Source organism: Phyllobates terribilis, unplaced genomic scaffold (assembly GCF_046119375.1).
Source record: "Phyllobates terribilis strain yellow unplaced genomic scaffold, ASM4611937v1 Scaffold_9__5_contigs__length_417890890, whole genome shotgun sequence".
In the NCBI taxonomy this organism is placed as follows: domain Eukaryota; kingdom Metazoa; phylum Chordata; class Amphibia; order Anura; family Dendrobatidae; genus Phyllobates; species Phyllobates terribilis.
Window position 1 is genome coordinate 368,563,300 of NW_027362769.1, and position 21,813 is coordinate 368,585,112.

The window sequence follows — 21,813 nt, forward strand, 5'->3', positions numbered from 1 at the left end:
ATATACATTTCTATTCTAATGCGTCTCCTCTCCCCTCCAGGCTGATCTCAGAGGACACCACGTCTGTCCCCGCACATGACAGCTGAAGATTTTCTGTACGATAAGGAACCTTTTTCCTAGCAGGGAGCCACATTTGCAATTTAATTCATTCATATTTCCCATACTGAAGAAGTAACAGTAAAATACGCCGTACAGTCACCGAACCCCCTGAGATCTGCTGCTTATTATTAATATATTTCCCATCTTCTAAATGCTAAAAGATGAGTATAGCGCGGGCTTCCACTTAATTACAACAGGTGCTAAGACATTTTGGTGAATATTGTTTTTTCTATATATATATATTTTTTTTTATAAACAGCGCCACTCTATATTTAGAGGCTGTGTCTGGTATTGCAGGTTAGTCCAATTCACTTTTAGTGGAAATTTTTTTTTATGGTGAATTGGAAAGTATTTCCTCATATATACAGTACAGACCAAAAGTTTGGACACACCTTCTCATTTAAAGATTTTTCTGTATTTTCATGACTATGAAAATTGTACATTCACACTGAAGGCATCAAAACTATGAATTAACACATGTGGAATTATATACTTAACAAAAAGTGTGAAACAACTGAAAATATGTCTTATATTCTAGGTTCTTCAAAGTAGCCACCTTTTGCTTTGATGACTGCTTTGCACACTCTTGGCATTCTCTTGATGAGCTTCAAGAGGTAGTCACCGGAAATGGTCTTCCAACAATCTTGAAGGAGTTCCCAGAGATGCTTAGCACTTGTTGGCCCTTTTGCCTTCACTCTGCGGTCGAGCTCACCCCAAACCATCTCGATTGGGTTCAGGTCTGGTGACTGTGGAGGCCAGGTCATCTGGCGTAGCACCCCATCACTCTCCCTTTTGGTCAAATAGCCCTTACACAGCCTGGAGGTGTGTTTGGGGTCATTGTCCTGTTGAAAAATAAATGATGGTCCAACTAAACGCAAACCAGATGGAATAGCATGCCGCTGCAAGATGCTGTGGTAGCCATGCTGGTTCACTATGCCTTCAATTTTGAATAAATCCCCAACAGTGTCACCAGCAAAGCACCCCCACACCATCACACCTCCTCCTCCATGCTTCACGGTGGGAACCAGGCATGTAGAGTCCATCCATTCACCTTTTCTGCGTCGCACAAAGACACGGTGGTTGGAACCAAAGATCTCAAATTTGGACTCATCAAACCAAAGCACAGATTTCCACTGGTCTAATGTCCATTCCTTGTGTTCTTTAGCCCAAACAAGTCTCTTCTGCTTGTTGCCTGTCCTTAGCAGTGGTTTCCTAGCAGCTATTTTACCATGAAGGCCTGCTGCACAAAGTCTCCTCTTAACAGTTGTTGAAGAGATGTGTCTGCTGCTAGAACTCTGTGTAGCATTGACCTGGTCTCTCATCTGAGCTGCTGTTAACCTGCGATTTCTGAGGCTGGTGACTCGGATAAACTTATCCTCAGAAGCAGAGGTGACTCTTGGTCTTCCTTTCCTGGGGCGGTCCTCATGTGAGCCAGTTTTTTTGTAGCGCTTGATGGTTTTTGCAACTGCACTTGGGGACACATTCAAAGTTTGTCCAATTTTTCGGACTGACTGACCTTCATTTCTTAAAGTAATGATGGCCACTCATTTTTCTTTACTTAGCTGCTTTTTTTCTTGCCATAATACAAATTCTAACAGTCTATTCAGTAGGACTATCAGCTGTGTATCCACCAGACTTCTGCACAACACAACTGATGGTCCCAACCCCATTTATAAGGCAAGAAATCCCACTTATTAAACCTGAGAGGGCACACCTGTGAAGTGAAAACCATTTCTGGTGACTACCTCTTGAAGCTCATCAAGAGAATGCCAAGAGTGTGCAAAGCAGTCATCAAAGCAAAAGGTGGCTACTTTGAAGAACCTAGAATATAAGACATATTTTCAGTTGTTTCACACTTTTTTGTTAAGTATATAATTCCACATGTGTTAATTCATAGTTTTGATGCCTTCAGTGTGAATGTACAATTTTCATAGTCATGAAAATACAGAAAAAACTTTAAATGAGAAGGTGTGTCCAAACTTTTGGTCTGTACTGTATTTATAACCTTTCCTAGGTGATATAATTAAATGATTGTGGAGAGGAATCTGACCACAGAGACCCCCTAGTATTTAAAAGAAAGGAGGTCCCTGTGTCCCCTGTGTGAATGGAGATACCTTCATCGACAGTGAATGTAGTGATGGTTACAAATATGCCCTAAAACTCCACTCACAAATGTGATTTTGTGACTCCCAATGTCTGGACACTCAATTATTTATCATCTATGATGTGATACAAGTATTTAATGGGAAATATCTTTAAAATCAGGGTGCAACATATTTTTTACCTTATTTTTTCCCCCCAGTCCCTGAACAGACAGACAAAAATATGAAATTTTCACATTCTGACTGCCAGCAGCCACCACTAGAGGGAGTCAAGAATCTCACCGCATACAGTTGATACATTGAACTCAATAATTGCACAGTATGCAGTGAGCTCCCTCTAGTGGTGGCTGTCGGTAATTGCAATTTTATCATGCATCTATGTCTCTGCAGGGGATTTAGAGCTCTGTATCAGTAAAAAAGCACTATAAAGACCTAAAAATCAGGAGGAAATGGACATATGTCGCATTGTGGTCTGAAGTCACATTTTTAATATAAAAAGAAAGCTTCTTCCCATTCAGTCGTGCGCCCCTTCTGACCCTTATTTTAGTGTGAACGTGGTCTTACACTGCAGCGATATAATTATATAGATGAGCGAACGATCTGCTCACACTCAGGTTTCCTTTCTGACAACCTGTGCGGCATCATAATACAGCACAACATGGCGTGAAATCCTATAACTCCATCCCCTATTATTGCTGGTACAGCTGACAGCCGCACTCACGACTCCGGGTTTTCTTGCTGCTAGGACACAGAGATTATCCAGCCTGTATTATATTGTGATCCGCTGGGGGGGAGAAATATGAGCGCAAAGGAAGAATGAGGAAGCTTGGGGTCACGTATCGCATTGCCGGTACATAAAGGCAGCAGATTTATCATCTTACATCCTGGATTGTAAAAGGGTCCCTCTTCTAATTGCCAAAAATGTGTGTAGCCAAGACAACCACTAGGGGGAGCAAGCTGAAGCTAGCTTTAGACTAGTACATAGGTGGCATTAAGGGCACACTGCCCAGTTTCTCATGACCTGAGTTTACAGCAGCATAGGCATATACGGGAAATGAAGACGAAATATGGAAGCTGCATTACAGGCAGATAATGGTCATGAGAATAGTCTGTAACAAGTGTCAGACTGAAGAACATTGGGCCCACCAGAGGACTCGATTCGGAGGGCCCACCTTTCATCTATACAAAACCAAGCCGTAAGATACACAATGCCAGGATTCGACTCTTCTTGCTGATTCGATCGGTTATCGCTTGATTGTTAAAATACTGTTGAAATCCAGATGGTGGCTTCAGGTTCTCCCCCACTTAAGAGCCCCATAGCAGCTACAAGGTTTGCACTATAAACTCTCCTGAAAGAGAAGTCAGGGTCCACCGGAGTATTCTCCAGTTCTCTGGTGGGCCAGTCCAAACCTAGTCCCAACAATGTGAAATCCAGATCAAGGCTCCAGGTTCTCACCCACTTAAGAGCCCCATAGCTGCTGCAAGGTTTGCACTATAAACTCTTCTGAAAGAGAAGTCAGGGCCCATTGGAGGATTCTCCGGTTCTCTGGTGGGCCAGTCCAAGAGTAGTCCCAACAATGTGAAATCCAGATGGTGGCTCCAGGTTCTCACCCACTTAAGAGCCCCATAGCAGTTGCAAGGTTTGCACTATAAACTCTCCGGAAGGAGAAGTCAGGGCCCATCGGAGGATTCTCCAGTTCTCTGGTGGACCAGTCCAAACCTAGTCCTGACAATGTGAAATCTAGATCAAGGTTCCATGTTCTCACCCACTTAAGAGCCTCATAGCAGCTGCAAGGTTTGCACTATAAACTCTCCTGAAGGAGAAGTCAGGGTCCACCGGAGTATTCTCCAGTTCTCTGGTGGGCCAGTCCAAACCTAGTCCCGACAATGTGAAATCCAGATGGTGGTTCCAGGTTCTCACCCACTTAAGAGCCCCATAGCAGCTGCAAGGTTTGCACTATAAACTCTCAGGAAGGAGAAGTCAGGGCCCATCGGAGGATTCTCCGGTTCTCTGGTGGGCCAGTCCAAACCTGTCTGTAACATGTACAGTCAAAACTACCATGCTCATAACAGATGGCACTCTCTTTCTGCTATTATATCAGGGTGTCAGTCTACACTGTGTTATTCCATTTATGAACCAGAAATCCCACACTTATAGTAAAGGGAATCTGTCAGGACAATTTTACTACTAAAGCTAGTGGTAAGGCTATATAAGTCCCAGTCTATCCATAAAAATGATACGTGACTGTCTTTAGTAAGCTGATGTGCCAGTGTTGAGCAATCGAGCTCTTGTGCTGAGAAATCAAGCTTTGAAGCTTATCTTGATTTCTCAACACCCGCACATCAAATTAGTACAAGGCAGGTATCACTTTCATTGTTGTACTGGGATTTATACAGTTATACCGCTAGTTTCATTAGTAAAATTGTCCAAACAGGTTCACTTCTGTGCTGTAATATGCACAGAGCTGCAGACCGCAGGAGACCCGCGTTCACACACAAGAAGAGCACCAGCAGAAACAGCTGGTTTACATAGAGGTCTAAAATATTCCCCAGCCGTGGCAGTGAACAGGTGCCGGCAGATTAAACTGCTGCTGCTTATTACCATGGACCAACTTTCCCAATTCCTGAGCATCAGAGTCCAGGAGATACATAAGCGGCACATTCATTTTGCCACATTTTTTGCACATAGCAGGATATACCCGGAGCGACACGTCAGAGCTATCAGACAGTTCTATGTCTAATTGTAGTCTACTAATCTGAATATGCACCAATATGTTGCTGTGACTGACACCTTGGCTTTCGCTGCGGCAGCCAGGATCAGAGAAATTTCTGATCACGGCTACTTGAAGGGATCTTCCGGTCAATGAAAATTATTCTTAAAATTAGCTCAAAATGGTTAAAAATTATTAAAGACATTATACTCACCCGCATCTATCCCCAGCAGGCACTGTTCCAGTGCTTCTATGGTCCCTAGTGGCCTGTGCTTCTCCGTCCCGTCCTCATAAATGGCCGGCAATGTCTGCTCAGCCTAAGTAGGCCCTTCCGGCTATTTCCAGAGGAGACTTGGAAGCACTGGAATGGGACTGGTGGTGGATCAAGGAGGACGAGTAACAAGTCATTTATTTTCTTTTTAACTGGTCCAAGAGCTTTAAAGAATCATTTTTATCATATGAAAAAAAACTCTTTAAATTCCTACTTGCCGTTCATCACCTCTGCGTGTAATTCTGGGTCAAACATTGGTGCAAGCAATAAACCCAGGAAATACACACTGATCAGCTTGTCTGCAATGAATACATTGTAACTAATGCAGTTCAGTTATGGGAAGGACAAAAGGGACAAAGACCAATGAGACGCCTCGGCCACCTTCCAAAAATAAGGGTAAAACTACCGCTTCTCTTGAAATCCTAGACCTGAGCGTTGTTATTCTGGCATTGTAGAGCACTAAACAGTTATTTGGGCAGTTTATGGCCGTATTAATTCATTACTGTATTATTTGGCAACCGTACTATTTAAGCACTGTATGGTGGTGTTATCTGAGCAATTTATTATTATTATTATTTATTTATATAGCACCATCGATTCCATGGTGCTGAACAATTTATGGCTGTATTATTAGGGCACTCTATAGTGGTATTATTTAAGCACTTTGTGGCGGTATTATTTAGACACTGCATGATTTAAGCATTGTATGGCACTATACCTCTATTATTTGGACTCTGTATAGTGGTATTATTTAAGCACTGTATTACAGCATTATTTAATCATTATATGGTGGTTTTATTTGAGCACTGATTGGCAGTATTATTTGGGTACTATATGGCAATATTATTTAAGCATTTTATGACTATTATATGGACTGTACATAGTGGTATTATTTAATCACTGTATGGCAGTATTACTTCAGCACTGTATGACTATTATTTGGGCACTGTATAGCAGTATTATTTAATCACTGTATGGCAGTTGTGACAGAGTCACTGGTGTGATATATGAGGGGAGGTATGTGTCACTCAAATTGCTAGCCTGTGTGAACTGAAACCTACAAAATTTCTGCCAGCATGTTATATGCTGGGGGTTAACTCACTTAAAGGGTGTGTTTTTTTGTGAATAGCAAAGAGGTTGGGAAGCCATTCACACTACCTCCCCTCAGGGTGTGGCTGAGCAAGGTTTAAATGCTCAGTCACTATTTTTCCTCTCTGTAGTGGGTGGTCTGGAGAGTGAAGTCTCCAGGCTATGCTGGGCTGAAGCCAGAGAGCAACACTGGAGGACTGGTGTTGCTGAGACTTCACTGTGCTACCTGGAGCGGGCAAAGCCTCACTGGCTAAAGGACTCTTATACTTAATTTTTTGTTTTCCCTTTAACCCCGAGAGGGACTGTTTTTTTTTATGGGACGCTGCTGGAGTTTATGCTACACAATAAACTCGCACGAAGTTTACCCAAACCGTGTGTCCTGTGTCTGCCTCTGGAGAGCCGAGCAAGTCGCTTTACCACACAGTATTACTTAAGCACTGTATGACTATTATTTAGGCACTGTATAGCAGCATTACTTAGTCACACAGTGCTTATTATTTGGGCACGGCATAGTGGTATTATTTAAGCACTGTATGACTATTATTTCGGCACTGTATAGCAGTATTATTTAGGCACTGTATGGCAGCATTACTAAGTCATAAAGTGCTTATTATTTGAGCACTGTATAGCGGTATTATTTAAGCACTGTATGGCAGCATTACTTAAGAACTGTATGACTATTTGGACACTGTATAGCGGTATTATTTAAAGCACTGTATGGCAGCATTATTTAACCAGTGTATGACTATTATTTGGGCATTGTATAGCGGTATTATTTAGGCACTGCATACTGCTTTTATTTGATCACATTATGGACATTTGAAAAGGACTATTGCTGTAATTGTGCTACTTGATCCAGCCATAAATACAAAGACCGCTGCACTATACCGTCCTATGGAAAACGTACAGCTGGTTTTTCTATTCAGTCTATAATCTGCTTACACAAAATAGTTTGTTTTCATGCTACAATTACACTTTTTTTCTTCATGCTGATGTAGATTATATAGCAGGTTATTATATTCTCTGTATAGACACGCCATGACTACCCGCTGTCACTATGCAGCATTTACGCTTTCCTGCGGTATTAATTCCTATACAATAGGCTGTAGTAACAAATAAATGACAAGGAAGGAGTTCTTACCTTGGAGTTTGAAATTCTTTCCGGTCCGCTGACCCCAGACTCTGTAAGACAAGAAAGACCCTTTTAGATATGGTTTGCATGTAGGATGAGGAGGAAATTCCACATACATTCCTAACTTGAGAAAGGATTAACTTAATGGTTCCCAACATTATTAGAGTGAAATTATACCCACTACTCCCACCAAGCTGACCCCAACATGCCGTGTATTTGGCATTACGAGGGGCCCTCTGATAACATGGTACTCCGCTATCTCCGGCAGTCCCATAAAGAATGAATAGAGAAGAAGTGGGCATGCTCGACCACCACCTTATTCAGAGGGGCTCTGCAGAGCTCAGTTCTCAGGGGGATCAGTGGGGGTCCCAATGGACGGCCCCCAGCAATCAATAAGTCATCCCCTAGCCTTTCGATAGGTGGTAACTTTTTCTGTGTAAGGTATACAGTTTTAGGATTTCTTAGCATATTGACGTTTCTATGTTTTTTCAGATATGCCTTATTCTTGCATTATGAAAGCAGATAGTTTTTGCTATATATGCGGAAAAATAACTTTTGCGTCACAAAGGTGAAACTTGACTACTATGATAAGGAAAGCCTACAACCTGTATTTTGGCTGCAGAATAGGAGATCAGGACAAGAGTTGAGCTCCGCACATATGCTGCCATAGATGTGCATCACATCTTACCTGGTGGTTGCATGGGAAGAGGCAATCTATGTTTTTTGCAGTCCCAGTAATATGGAGAGAACCAACCTATCACACTACCAATTGCTATTTCTGCATGGTGTCGCCCATTAGGAAAGGAGTTTCAAGGAAGAAGTGGACTTTACAGTATCCAAGGGCAGCACGGTGGCTCAGTGGTTAGCATTGCAGCCTTGCAGCACTGAGGTTCTGGTTTCAAATCCCACCAAGGACGACATCTGCAAGGAGTTTGTATGTTCTCTCCGTGTTTGCATGGGTCTCCTCCAGGTTCTCTGGTTTCCTCCCACACTCCAAAGACATACTGATAAGGAATGTACATTGTGAGCCCCAATGGGGACAGTGCCGATAATGTCTGTAAATTGTCTGAATTGTAAAGCGCTGCAGAATATGTTGGCGCTATATAAATAAAAAGATTATTATTATTATCCAAACAATCCATCTTCAGCACATACAGGAGAACGGCCGGTTCCAAAAGCACCAGAAACATTTTTAGTCAAGTCAAGCGAGGAAGAAGACGAGACTTGGCAGAGGTGTAACGATCGCGGTTGCAGAGGTCACAACCAGGCCCGTACAGGTGAGCAGTTCACCAATGCCAGCAGAAACTTCAACTGGATGTGTGTCCGAGGACACACATCCAGTTGAAGTGTATTGCGACGCACAGACCCATCGGGTCCGTGCGCGGCAACACATGCCGCAGTCCAATCAGAGGCCAGCAGCTGACATCAGCGTGCACGTGATCGGGGAGCTCAGCAGTGACATCATGTGCTCTCGTCACTTACACGTTGAAGTCAGCTGCCAGCTTCAGACGAGGACGTGGTGCGGTGGGGGAGCGGATGGAAGGCGAGTATAATTTTTTTTTTTCTGTGCATTAAAGAACAGCGGCAGAATGGGGGACATATACCAGTATGGGGCCCAGGATAAGGGACATATACCAGGATAAGGGACTCTTTATGCCACTGACGCTTGGTGTCATCATGAAGCATCTTCTTCTCACATCTCAGCCTGAACTGAACCAGACTTTATAACACAAAGTGAACTGAACGATCTTGTTAGAGATTTGGATCGGTCCAAGAGTAAGGCTGAGCTCTTAGGTTCCCGGCTACAGCAGTGGATTCTCCTAGCGGCCGATGTTCTGATTTCTTTGTTCTGCAACCGTGATAAAGATCTTGTACAATACTTCTTCATGGAGGGCGATCTTTTGGCACGCAACAATATCAACAGTGTAATGGTGCCTGCTAATAACACAGAGCCCTGATCTCACATCATCCAGTCTGTCTGGGATTACATGAAGAGACAGAAGGATTTACAGAAGATCTGTGGTTAGTTCTCCAAGATGTTTGGAGTTCCTTCAAACATCCTACAAGTACCTAGAAGAATTGATGAAAACAAAGGGCGGATACCAAACAATAATGTGATTTAGATTTCTCTTTTGTTCATTCACTTTGCATCTTCTTAATTGATTAAAAAAAACTATTAACACTTCTATTTTTGTAGGCGTTCTTACTGTGCAGTATTTCTTTTTTCTACATACAGTGCTGTGCAAATGTTTTAGGAAGGTATGTACACGACTAGACATTGAGTACTCATAACAGAGTCAGTTTCATGTTTCACAGTCATGATATATAGACCCCTGATGGAGAGACATGACTCCTGTCTGTAATGTCAAAGGTCAGTGTGAACAACAGTCTGCCTAACAAGGTGTTATTAGTCTCTCTGGGGACGGTATGCTGCCCCTGCGGTATTCCAGCCCTGCAGGCCCCTATTATACACCTGCAGAGATACAGGAAATTCTGTAGATTACTAGTCATTGTCAGACAAAGGAAAAAACTAATTGGGCATTAGTTACCACTTCATTATCAACTACTTCTTCTCACCTCCAGCTACAGGCACAAAGCAATCAGTGTGTAAATTGCTGAGCTCCACCAGCACCGCTTTCATACCAGGATTCGTGTGGATAAGGAGTTAACCTTTGACTCTTCGGAGACGGAGGGGGGCTTCCTGCCTGACTTTTCATGACTTACTCAGTGATTGACTTATTAGAGGAGCCTAACACCTAAATATAAGCCACTGTAATACGAATATACTGTATACTGTGTATTTATATACACACAGTACTGTGCAAAAGTTTTAGGTAGGTGTGAAAAAAAATGTCGCACAGTAAGAAAGCTTTTAGAAATAGAAGGGTTAAAAGTTTATTTTTAGCAATTAACAAAATGCAAAGTGAATGGACAAAAGAAAAATCTAAATACCATCAATATTTGGTGTGACCACCCTGTAGAATCAGTTATTTTAGATACTTCTATACAGTTTTTCAAGGAAATCGGCAGGGAGGTTGATCCAAACATCTGGGAGGGCTAACCACAGGTCTTCTGAAAGATACTTAATTTGCAGCATTTTTTATCACGCCTGCCTACAAATTTTGCACAGTACTAATATATACATATATTATTTATATACACATACGTACAGACATACATACATATAAATACACACGCACATTATTTTTGTTTGATTCGGTTCTCTGTCTACTTTAAGGACTGGTGTAGTTTTAGGTCCAATTTCTGATGAAATATTAAAAAATCGGAGCAGTTCACAAACTTTCAAGGACCACTTTTGTGTGAGTGTGTGTATACATACATACTGTAACGGGTCTGGGAGGCGGAACCTCTGAGCTACTATACAAGGGGGCGGTCCTTGTAAGGGAGCGGGTGGCGACCAGGGTAGACGGGCAGGCAGTCACAGCAGGTGACTGGGACAGTCTCTGAATGAACGGACAGGAGGTCACGGCAAGTGACCGGGGCAGTCTCTGGATGAACGGGCAGGAGGTCACGGCAAGTGACCGGGGCAGTCTCTGGATGAACGGGCAGGAGGTCACGGCAAGTGACCGGGGCAGTCTCTGGGTAAAGGATTGGTACGACCTGTGGCGGCAGATGATAGACGTGAGCTCCCAGGTGAGCAGGCGAGAGTCTCTGGATAATCGGGTGGTCACAGCATGTGACGGCGGAGCCTCCAGGAAGACCAACAGACAGGTAGCAGATGAGCGCTCCCAGGTGAGCGGGCAACAGTCTCTGGAATAGCAGGTGGTCACAGCACGTGACGGCGGAGCCTCCAGGTAGGCAAGCAGGCAGGTAGCGGAGGAGCGCTCCCAGGTGAGCGGGCAGGAGTCTCTGGAATAGCAGGTGGTCACAGCACGTGACGGCGGAGCCTCCAGGAAGGCTAGCAGGCAGGTAGCGGAGAGCGCTCCCAGGTGAGCGGCCAAGCTGGTCCATAGACAGACTGACAGGAGTAGGAAGGCAGACCGTCGGACCTCAGGCTAGCAAGCAGGTAGCAGGAATATCAGGCAGGAAACAGACAGCAAACTGGCAGGACTCTGGCAGGAATCAGGCAGGTAACTGGCAACGGGACCTGAGGGCTGAAGCAGAGTAGTGAACAGTGCAACAACATTGCTCGGGCACCTCCATTTTGGAGGAGGTGCCTTATATATGGTGAAGTCCTCCGGCCATTGGCCGGGGACTCCTTAGGACGGCGCGCGCGGCCCCTTTAAGAGGGAGGGAGCGCGCGCGCCCTAAGCACAGTGGCCGGGAAGGAGCGCGCGCTGCCAGCAGAGCGGGAGGAGGACGCCGGGCTCGGAGCAGAGAGGTGAGGGGAACAGCGTCCCTGCCTAGCAGAGGGCAGGGACGCCGACGCTACAGTACCCCCCCCTTTAGGCCCCCCCTTTTTTAGGCCAGACAGAAATTTAGCAAGGATGAGAGGGGCATGGATGTTCTCCCGGGGCTCCCACGTTCTCTCTTCAGGACCAAACCCCTTTCAATCTACTAGAAAAAAGGTCTTCCCTCTTACCCTTTTGGTGGCCAGAATGTTCTCTACCTCAAATTCGTTTTCAGCGGAAACCGGAGCAGGAGGCGTGCCTGTAGACTTGGAAAAAGAGTTAAGTACCACAGGTTTGAGGAGAGATACATGGAAGGAGTTAGGGATCCGCAAGTTGGCCGGGAGTTTCAATTTATAGGCCACCGGGTTGATCTGACTGATGACCTCCAGAGGACCGATGAACCGAGGCCCTAACTTATAGGAAGGAATCTTGAGCCGGACATACTTGGACGAGAGCCAGACCTTATCCCCTGGACGGAATTGAGGAGGATACAGACGTTTTTTGTCAGCATGTCTTTTCATACGCTCGGATGACAGAAGGAGTGCGGACCGGGTACTCTCCCATGTGGAGGAAAATTTGTTAACAAGAGATTCCGCAGCCGGATTGTCCACCGAGGTGGAGACGGGAAACGGGATCCGAGGATGCTGACCGAAGACTACAAAAAACGGGGATTTGGAGGAAGATTCGCTCTCGTGATTGTTGTACGAGAATTCGGCCCATGGCAGGAGATCCACCCAGTCAGAATGGTGGGCATTAACGAAGTGCCGGAGGTAACTGGTCAGGATCTGATTGATCCGCTCCACTTGACCATTAGACTGTGGGTGGTAAGCGGAGGAGAAGTCCAGGGTGACGTCTAGCAATTTACAAGTGGCTCTCCAGAAACGAGAAGTGAACTGTACCCCACGATCCGACACGATGTGACGGGGCAGGCCATGAAGACGGAAGATGTGGCGGATAAAGTCTTTAGCCAGCTCGGGTGCAGATGGGAGGCCTGGCAGGGGAATGAAGTGAGCCATCTTGGAAAAGCGGTCAGCGACCACCCAAATGACCGTACAACCGGCAGAGACGGGAAGATCAGTTATGAAGTCCATCGCTATATGCTGCCAGGGGGCAGCAGGTACTGGCAGAGGAAGAAGGCGACCGGCTGGCAGGTGTCTCGGAACTTTGTTGCGGGCACAGGACACACAGGCAGAAACAAAGTCTATTACATCCTTGCGCAGGTTAGGCCACCAGTAGTGCCGGGAAATAAGCTGGAGGGTCTTTTTCTGACCGGCGTGGCCAGCTAGTTTAGACGAATGACCCCAGTGTAGGATCTTCTCCCGATCAGGTACCGATACGAACGTCTTACCGGGAGGGAGACGATTTAGACTCACGGGAGCCACCTGCATTACTCTGGCGGGATCGATGATATGTTTAGGTTCTTCCTCGAGATCAGATACCAGAAAGGATCGGGACAAGGCGTCTGCTTTGATGTTCTTGTCAGCCGGGCGAAAATGTAGAACAAAATCAAAGCGAGCAAAAAACAAGGACCACCGGGCTTGGCGCGGATTAAGTCTCTGGGCATGCTGGAGATAAGCCAAGTTCTTGTGGTCAGTGTAAATTATTACCGGATGAAGAGCCCCCTCGAGTAGGTAACGCCACTCCTCCAATGCCAGCTTGATGGCCAATAACTCTCGGTCTCCTATGGAATAATTGCGCTCAGAAGAGGAGAAGAGTTTGGAGAAGAAGCCGCAAGTTACCATCCTCCCGGAAGAAGATTTTTGAGTAAGTACAGCTCCAGCTCCAGAGGAGGAGGCGTCAACCTCCAGAAAGAACTGCTTGTTGCCGTCCGGACGATGCAGCACCGGGGCGGAAGAGAAGGCCTGTTTTAAGGAAAGAAAGGCCTCCTCTGCTTCGGGCGGCCACTCTTTGGGATTAGTACCCTTACGGGTGAGCGCGGAAATTGGGGCAGTCCGGGAAGAGAAGTGCGGTATGAAGAGGCGGTAGTAGTTGGCGAAGCCCAGGAACCGCTGAATGGCCTTCAACCCCTCCGGTCGGGGCCATTTCTCGATGGCAGACAGTTTCTCTGGATCCATTCGTAGGCCGGTCTGAGAAATAATGTAGCCCAAAAACGGAAGCGAGGTCTGCTCAAAGAGGCACTTCTCATATTTAGCGAAGAGGTGGTTCTGCCTGAGCCTGAGCAGGACCTGACGAACGTCCCTCCGGTGAGTCTGGAGATCCGGAGAGAAGACCAAGATGTCGTCCAGGTACACCACAACGCAGGAGTAGAGAAGGTCCCGGAAGATGTCATTGACCAACTCTTGAAAGACGGCAGGAGCGTTACAGAGACCAAAGGGCATTACCAGATATTCATAGTGGCCGTCCCGGGTGTTGAATGCAGTCTTCCATTCATCCCCTTGACGGATACGGACCAGGTTGTACGCCCCACGGAGGTCCAGTTTGGTGAAGACTCTAGCCCCCCTCAGGCGATCAAATAATTCTGGAATGAGCGGAAGGGGGTACTTATTCTTCACCGTGATCTGGTTAAGGCCTCTATAGTCTATACAGGGACGGAGAGAGCCGTCCTTCTTTTTTACGAAGAAGAAGCCTGCTCCCGCCGGGGAGGTAGATTTCCGGATGAATCCCCTGGCCAAATTCTCCTCAATATATTCGGACATCGACCAGGTCTCCGCAGCGGACAATGGGTAAATACGCCCACGGGGAGGAGTAGTACCGGGTAACAGGTCGATAGGACAGTCGTATGGTCTATGAGGGGGTAATGTCTCTGCCTCCTTTTTATTAAAGACATCAGCAAATGACCAATAGGGAATCGGAAGTCCAGGTAGATTAGTTGGGGTAGGAGAAGGACGGACGGGATGAACAGGAACCAAACAAGTCTTATGACAGTCCTGTCCCCAGCGAAGGACTTCTCCGGTCTGCCAGTCAAGCACGGGTGCATGTCTCTGGAGCCAAGGTAGACCTAGTAAGAGGGCGTGAGAGAGTCCAGGCAGAACATGAAAAGAGATGCTCTCAGAGTGCAGCATTGCCACCTGCAGAGTTACGGATTCGGTGAGGAGTTGGATGGGACGTGGTAAGAGGCCTCCATCCACAGCAGCGACAGATAATGGTACAGCCAGAGGTTTGGTGGGAATGCGGTATTTTTCTACCAGGGACTGTGAGATAAGATTCCCGGCCGCTCCAGAGTCAAGTTGGGCTAGTTCGAAATAACGATTCTCCCCGCAGATAATAGAGACTGACAGTAGCAGAGATGGAGAGGATTTATTCTTGTCTAGGTTGACCTCTCTGAGCGAACCTAGACACAGGCGTTTCCCGACCTCTCCGGGCAGGTACGGATCCGGTGCTCCTTACTGCCACAGTAGAAGCAGCTCCCTTCGGCACGGCGTAAGTCCTGACGGGTTTTGACCATCTTGGTCTGGTCGACCTGCATAGGCTCAGGAGAGTGTACCTGGGGAGAGACGGATTTCTGAAAAGTAGGAGCTAGACGTGGAAACCTCCTCTCACGGGGACCTCTTTGGCACGCTCCTGGAACCGTAGGTCAATCCGGGTGGCAAGAGTTATTAGGTCATCGAGAGTGGTAGGAATGTCCCGACCGGCAAGTTCATCTTTAATACGGCCGGACAGACCCTCCCAGAAGACGGATACCAGAGCGTCGTTATCCCAGGCCAGCTCCGAGGCAAGGGTACGGAACCGTATGGCATATTGGCCCACGGTGAGACTTCCCTGACGGAGGCGTAGCAGAGATGATGCGGATGAGGTCTTCCGTCCGGGTTCGTCGAAGACTTTCCGGAAAGCCATGAGAAAGGCAGGCAAGTCGGACACCAGGGGGTCTCCTCTCTCCCATAGAGGATTTAGCCAGGCCAGGGCCTCCCCGGTGAGATGGGACATGATGAAGGCAATTTTGGCCCGGTCGGAGTTAAACTGGTGGGACAGGAGTTCAAAGTGCAGGGTGCACTGATTTATGAAGCCCCGAGCCTGGGCGGAGTCGCCTCCGAAGCGAGGAGGTGCAGAAAGCCGGGGTCCGGGGTAGGATACCATGGTATTGGTGGGCAGCGGAGCTGCCGGGTTGCGAGTCATGGCACTGGCGGTGGTTGCTGGTGGAGCAGTCAGAGTGTCCAGGCGAGAATTGACATTCCGCAGGTGACCCAGGATGGACTCCTGTTGGGACCTCTGACGGGACAGTTCATGACAGAGGTCCGAGAGCGAGGGAGCTTGGGTGCCACCGGGTTCCATGGCCCGAGCAAACTGTAACGGGTCTGGGAGGCGGAACCTCTGAGCTACTATACAAGGGGGCGGTCCTTGTAAGGGAGCGGGTGGCGACCAGGGTAGACGGGCAGGCAGTCACAGCAGGTGACTGGGACAGTCTCTGAATGAACGGACAGGAGGTCACGGCAAGTGACCGGGGCAGTCTCTGGATGAACGGGCAGGAGGTCACGGCAAGTGACCGGGGCAGTCTCTGGATGAACGGGCAGGAGGTCACGGCAAGTGACCGGGGCAGTCTCTGAATGAACGGGCAGGAGGTCACGGCAAGTGACCGGGGCAGTCTCTGGGTAAAGGATTGGTACGACCTGTGGCGGCAGATGATAGACGTGAGCTCCCAGGTGAGCAGGCGAGAGTCTCTGGATAATCGGGTGGTCACAGCATGTGACGGCGGAGCCTCCAGGAAGACCAACAGACAGGTAGCAGATGAGCGCTCCCAGGTGAGCGGGCAAGAGTCTCTGGAATAGCAGGTGGTCACAGCACGTGACGGCGGAGCCTCCAGGTAGGCAAGCAGACAGGTAGCGGAGGAGCGCTCCCAGGTGAGCGGGCAGGAGTCTCTGGAATAGCAGGTGGTCACAGCACGTGACGGCGGAGCCTCCAGGAAGGCTAGCAGGCAGGTAGCAGATGTGCGCTCCCAGGTGAGCGGCCAAGCTGGTCCATAGACAGACTGACAGGAGTAGGAAGGCAGACCGTCGGACCTCAGGCTAGCAAGCAGGTAGCAGGAATATCAGGCAGGAAACAGACAGCAAACTGGCAGGACTCTGGCAGGAATCAGGCAGGTAACTGGCAACGGGACCTGAGGGCTGAAGCAGAGTAGTGAACAGTGCAACAACATTGCTCGGGCACCTCCATTTTGGAGGAGGTGCCTTATATATGGTGAAGTCCTCCGGCCATTGGCCGGGGACTCCTTAGGACGGCGCGCGCGGCCCCTTTAAGAGGGAGGGAGCGCGCGCGCCCTAAGCACAGTGGCCGGGAAGGAGCGCACGCTGCCAGCAGAGCGGGAGGAGGACGCCGGGCTCGGAGCAGAGAGGTGAGGGGAACAGCGTCCCTGCCTAGCAGAGGGCAGGGACGCCGACGCTACACATACATACATATACACACACAAAAACATTTTTTATAAATACACTCACACATATCCAAAAGTGGTCCTCAAAAATTTGCGAACCGCTACTTATTTTTCATATTTGTGCAGAACGTTGACCTAAAACTACATCAGATTTTTACATAAGTCCTAAAAGTAGATAAAGGAAACCAAATCAGACAAACGAGTTAATAATATTAGACTTTGGACGCTCACAGATATGCAACGTTGGATACTTTTCCTCATTTAAAGCGTTACAAAGTATGTGAACCTTTAAGATTAGCAGATAAATTGAAGGTGAAATTAGAGTCTAGTGTTTTCAATCAATGGGATGTCGATCAGGTGTGAGTGGGCGACCTGTTTTAGTTCAAGAATAGTCATCTATCAAAGTCTGATGTGCACAACACGTTTGTGGTAGTGTATCATTGTACGAACAATAGAGATTTCTAAGGCGCTCAGAAGAGAGGTTGATTGTCATCCAGCTTGAAAAGGTTACAAAACCACCTCTAAAAAAGAGTTTGGACTCCATTAATCCACAGTCAGACAGATTGTGTGCAAATGGAGGAAATTCTAGACCATTATTATCCTCTCCAGGAGTGTTCAACTAAGCAAGATCACTCCAAGATCAAGGCATATAAGACCTTATTCAAACGTCAGTTAGTAATCTTAGGCGCAAAAAACTGATGGATTTTTATCAGTGTTTTGTATCAGTCTTTGGTCAATGCATCAGTTTTTACCATCAGTATTTTTTTTTTTTTGCATACGAAAAGTTCTGATCAAAATTGGACATGTCTCGGTTTATTGGTGCGGATCGCTCTTTCTGCAAAAATATATGGACATGTGAACAGCTCCATAAAAATCACACCTATTATAATCTGTGAAAATCATGGCTAGAACTCGTACGGGAGAAACTGAAATCTGAATGAGCCCCAATTGTTCATAAGGTCACAGAGGAACCCAAGGTAACCTCTAAACAACTAAAGGCCTCCCTCTAATGTTAATGTTCATGAGTTCACCATCAGGAGAACACGAAACAACAATGGTGTGCCTGGCAGGACTGCAAGGAGAAAGAAAGTAGGAGACCGGTACGAGATATAAACAGTGGTGTTAGGGTGAGGACGGGGCAGCATGTAGTATCATGGCTCAGTGGTTAGCACTGTTGCTTAGCAGAGTTGGTGGTCCGGGTTCAAAACCCACCAACATCTGCGAGGAGCTTGTATGTTCCCCCTTTATTTGTGTATGTTGGTCACTGCCATATTTAAATGGATCAATGTTTGCGAACAAGCAATGTTATGATCGGCCCGTTACAACGTAATATTATATCATCTCTATATACAGTACTGCCTTCCAAAAGACCACCTCTCTGAGAGGATGCTCCCTCTAGCTCAGCGTCACCTCCAATGGCTCCGAAATGACCCCTCCATATTACACAGTCGAGTGGCACTACCAACAGTACCTGGTGGATCATCAAAACCCCGTTAAAGTGGAGGTAACATAACTCGACCATAAGGTCTGAAAATTCAACATGTTCACATTGGTGGCTGAGTTGTAAGGACGAATCAGTGTCACGGTTTTATCATTATCTTTCCACGACTCTTGTGTCGCCATAAAAATGTATAAGGACTCCGTCTTCTATCGATGAGCCCTGCAGCCGTGTCATCCCCTGAATACAAACAATGATTTTTCCATTTGCTGACAACTAGCAGAGGTCTTGGAAATAAAGAATTTATACAGAAAGTAAATTACAAAGCTGCAGAACTTTTCATTACACAATACAACAGTCGCTCCCCGTAGTCTTGGGATGGATGAATTGGGGGATAAAAACTCCTGAAAAGATTAAATGGGAATGGAGCGTAATGCAAACCTTGAGTGAAGCGCCGGGGTGCAAGCAGGGGGGCACTCCTCCTCTTCCTCTTTTTAACTTTCCTTCCTTCCGCCTTCGGTTTAGCACCCAAAATTTGGACAGCAGCCGGTGCGCCCCGGTTGCCCCATGGCGGTGGGCCAGCACGTCACCCCTATCGCCTCTGCCAAGGAGGGCAGCACAGAGGAATGTGGGATCCTGCAGCCAGCTCCTGTGCAGCGCCCAGGGAGGATTGGGGAGAGCCGGGTGCATGCTTCCCTCTCGCTGCCTGTTGTACTTTTACAATCAGGTTGCTTGGCAATGGGCTAAAGGCAAAACCAACAACACAGAGGAAAGCGCAGGCCGCATGCTAATGGCTGCAAAGAAAAGTTTACTTTCTCCTCCTCCTCTCCCCTCCTGCCCAGAACTATCACTCTGCCTGCCATGTCCGATATGTATTACCAGGAGGAGCAGGCAGGGGAACATGCCCAGGTTTTATATTCCCCTTTGTTCACATGACAGTGTTAACCTCTTATGATCTGCGTTCACACAGATATCAGTATCCACGGCCCGAGGCCTCGCAGTCATGAGATGTGAGGGCGGATGAGGAGCTGACACCAAACAGTACACGATCCCTCCAGAAATCATCCCCAATGTCACAGTCTGTACAGATAGAAGTGGAAATATGCCTGGATCTACAGTGGGGGAAAAAAGTATTTAGTCAGCAAACAATTGTGCAAGTTGTGAAGACTTACAGAAAACGTTTGACCTCTGTCATTGCCAACAAAGGATATATAACAAGGTATTGGGATGAACTTTTGTAATTGACCAAATACTTATTTTCCACCAAAATTTTAAAAAAAATTCTTTCCAAATCAGACAATGTGATTTTCAGGATTTGTTTTCTCATTTTGTCTCTCATAGTTGAGGTCGACCTATGATGTCAATTACAGGCCGACCTCATCTTTATAAGTGGGAGAACTTGCACAATTGGTGGCTGACTAAGTACTTTATTTCCCCACTGTATCTATGAAAACAAAAAGTAGGAAAATGGGACAGAACACAAAAAAGTTCCAATGTGGGTGTAAAGCCTACCATACAAAACATCCAACTTCTGCATAGATATAGAAAAAATAGAAAAATCAGGCTGCACTTCCAATAGTTAACAAAAGAAAAAAGACTTTATTTAGCCCATATTTTTTATATATCTATGACAGCAGATAGTTTATTATGAACCATACACAGACTCATAATATGTCTTTATCTTTTTTCATACACAGCTCCAAAACCCCTGGACAGACGCTTTACAAGTGTCTGCCTGCAGCCACCACTAGAGGGAGCTTCTGAGCTCACTGCAGACACTTATTAGTTCAATTAATAAACCAAATGCTGTAAGCTCCCCCTAGTGGTGGCTGCAGAAAAAAAAGAATTGTATTAAAGAAATTGTCCAGGACTATTTTATTTTATTAATTATGGGCCTAAAAACTAACAGGCAGATCATTTCTAAAAGAGATAACTACCTGCCTGGGCTACCCAGCACCGTCTCAGATTGGTCACCAATCGCTCCTGCCAGCGATTCAGCTGTTCCACATCAACAGAGCAGCTCTTCTTCTTCCACTTTACTCTGTTAACCGGGCATGACTGCTGATGTCATGATGATAGACAGCTGGCTTCCCGCAGTTAGGCAGCGCTCCTTCAAGCGATTTAGCTATTCCACGTCAACAAAGCAGCTCTTCTTCTTCCTCTCTACTCTGCTGACGGGGCATGACTGCTGACATCATGTTGATTGCCAGCCAGCTCCCCGCAGTTAGGCAGCGCTCCTGCCAGCGATTCAGCTGTTCCACGTCAACAGAGCAGCTCTTCTTCCTCTCTACTCTGTTGGTGGAGCATGACTGCGGACATAATGATCATTGACAACAGGCTCCCTGCAGTTAGGCAGCGGGGAGCCGGCTGTCAATCAGCATGATGTCAGCAGTGACCCCTGGTTGCCAGAGCAGAGTGGAAGAGAAGCCGCTGCTCTGTCAACGTGACGTCAGCTGGGCTGTGACCGCTCTGTGCCGGCAGATCGGAGCCGGGCACAAAGTATCTGTTAGTTTGTAAGTCCGTAGCAAAAAACGAAATAGTCCTGGATAACTTCTTTAATTATGTAAGGAAACAGAAACAGAGCTCCAACCGATATAAAGACATATTAAAAAATCATTTGTGGGTTTTTTCAGCTCATTTGGGCATCACCGGCACTTGCAGTAATGGTCCATATAGAGTGCAGCTTCCACCTTATTGCCCATTTATTGCTATTGGTTATAGTGTTGTACATTTCCCATCCCAATATACAAGTTTTATACCAAAAATAAAAAAACATAGTAATTTTTCAGCCAATATTCCTGAATACTAGAACTAGCAGTGTGGGCAGCTTTGATGGTGATCTGCATTGCATCCGACTGCCACCCACACTGCATCACTTACGTTTTATTAAAGGAGTAGCCTGGAAAAATCTATTGTTAGATAGGTGAGATATTTAAAGCCGGGCAGCGGCTGATTACATGCCTCAGTTATGTTCCTTGTCATATGACAATTGTTAGGGGCTACTTCCACAGCAGTCAGGCAGCGAGGGCGGAAATGTAAAAGTTTCCATTAATTAAAGCTTAATACAGTAGGATAAAAAAAAAAACACAACTTCATTAGAATGGGAGTCTCAATTTTTCAACTTTCTTTTTTATTATTATTCTTGCTGTCAGTGAATGGAAACATTCTTGTTACATCCAGCAGGAGCGTCCTCATGTATGCCGAGATTTTGGCTTTAGTTCTATATCGTTTAGACAAGGTAAGCTCAAAGACAAGTTCTCATCAGAAAATGATCCAGTGATGGTCAGTCTTCCCTG

At 46.5% G+C, this 21,813-nt stretch overlaps 1 protein-coding gene across 7 annotated transcripts in view; it reads right to left on the minus strand.

Annotated features, from left to right (window-relative positions):
• The window catches only part of LOC141162277 (ankyrin repeat and fibronectin type-III domain-containing protein 1-like), a 305,183-nt gene that overhangs the window by 144,180 nt on the left and 139,190 nt on the right, over nucleotides 1–21,813 (minus strand). For 5 of the 7 annotated variants that reach the window (XM_073648215.1, XM_073648218.1, XM_073648216.1 and 2 more), the window contains one exon: nucleotides 7,414–7,454. In XM_073648215.1, the coding sequence (XP_073504316.1) occupies nucleotides 7,414–7,454 (41 nt within the window). Of the gene's footprint in view, nucleotides 1–7,413; nucleotides 7,455–18,958; nucleotides 19,265–21,813 lie in introns of those variants that run through there. The other 2 variants (XM_073648221.1, XM_073648220.1) reach the window with 1 other exon arrangement.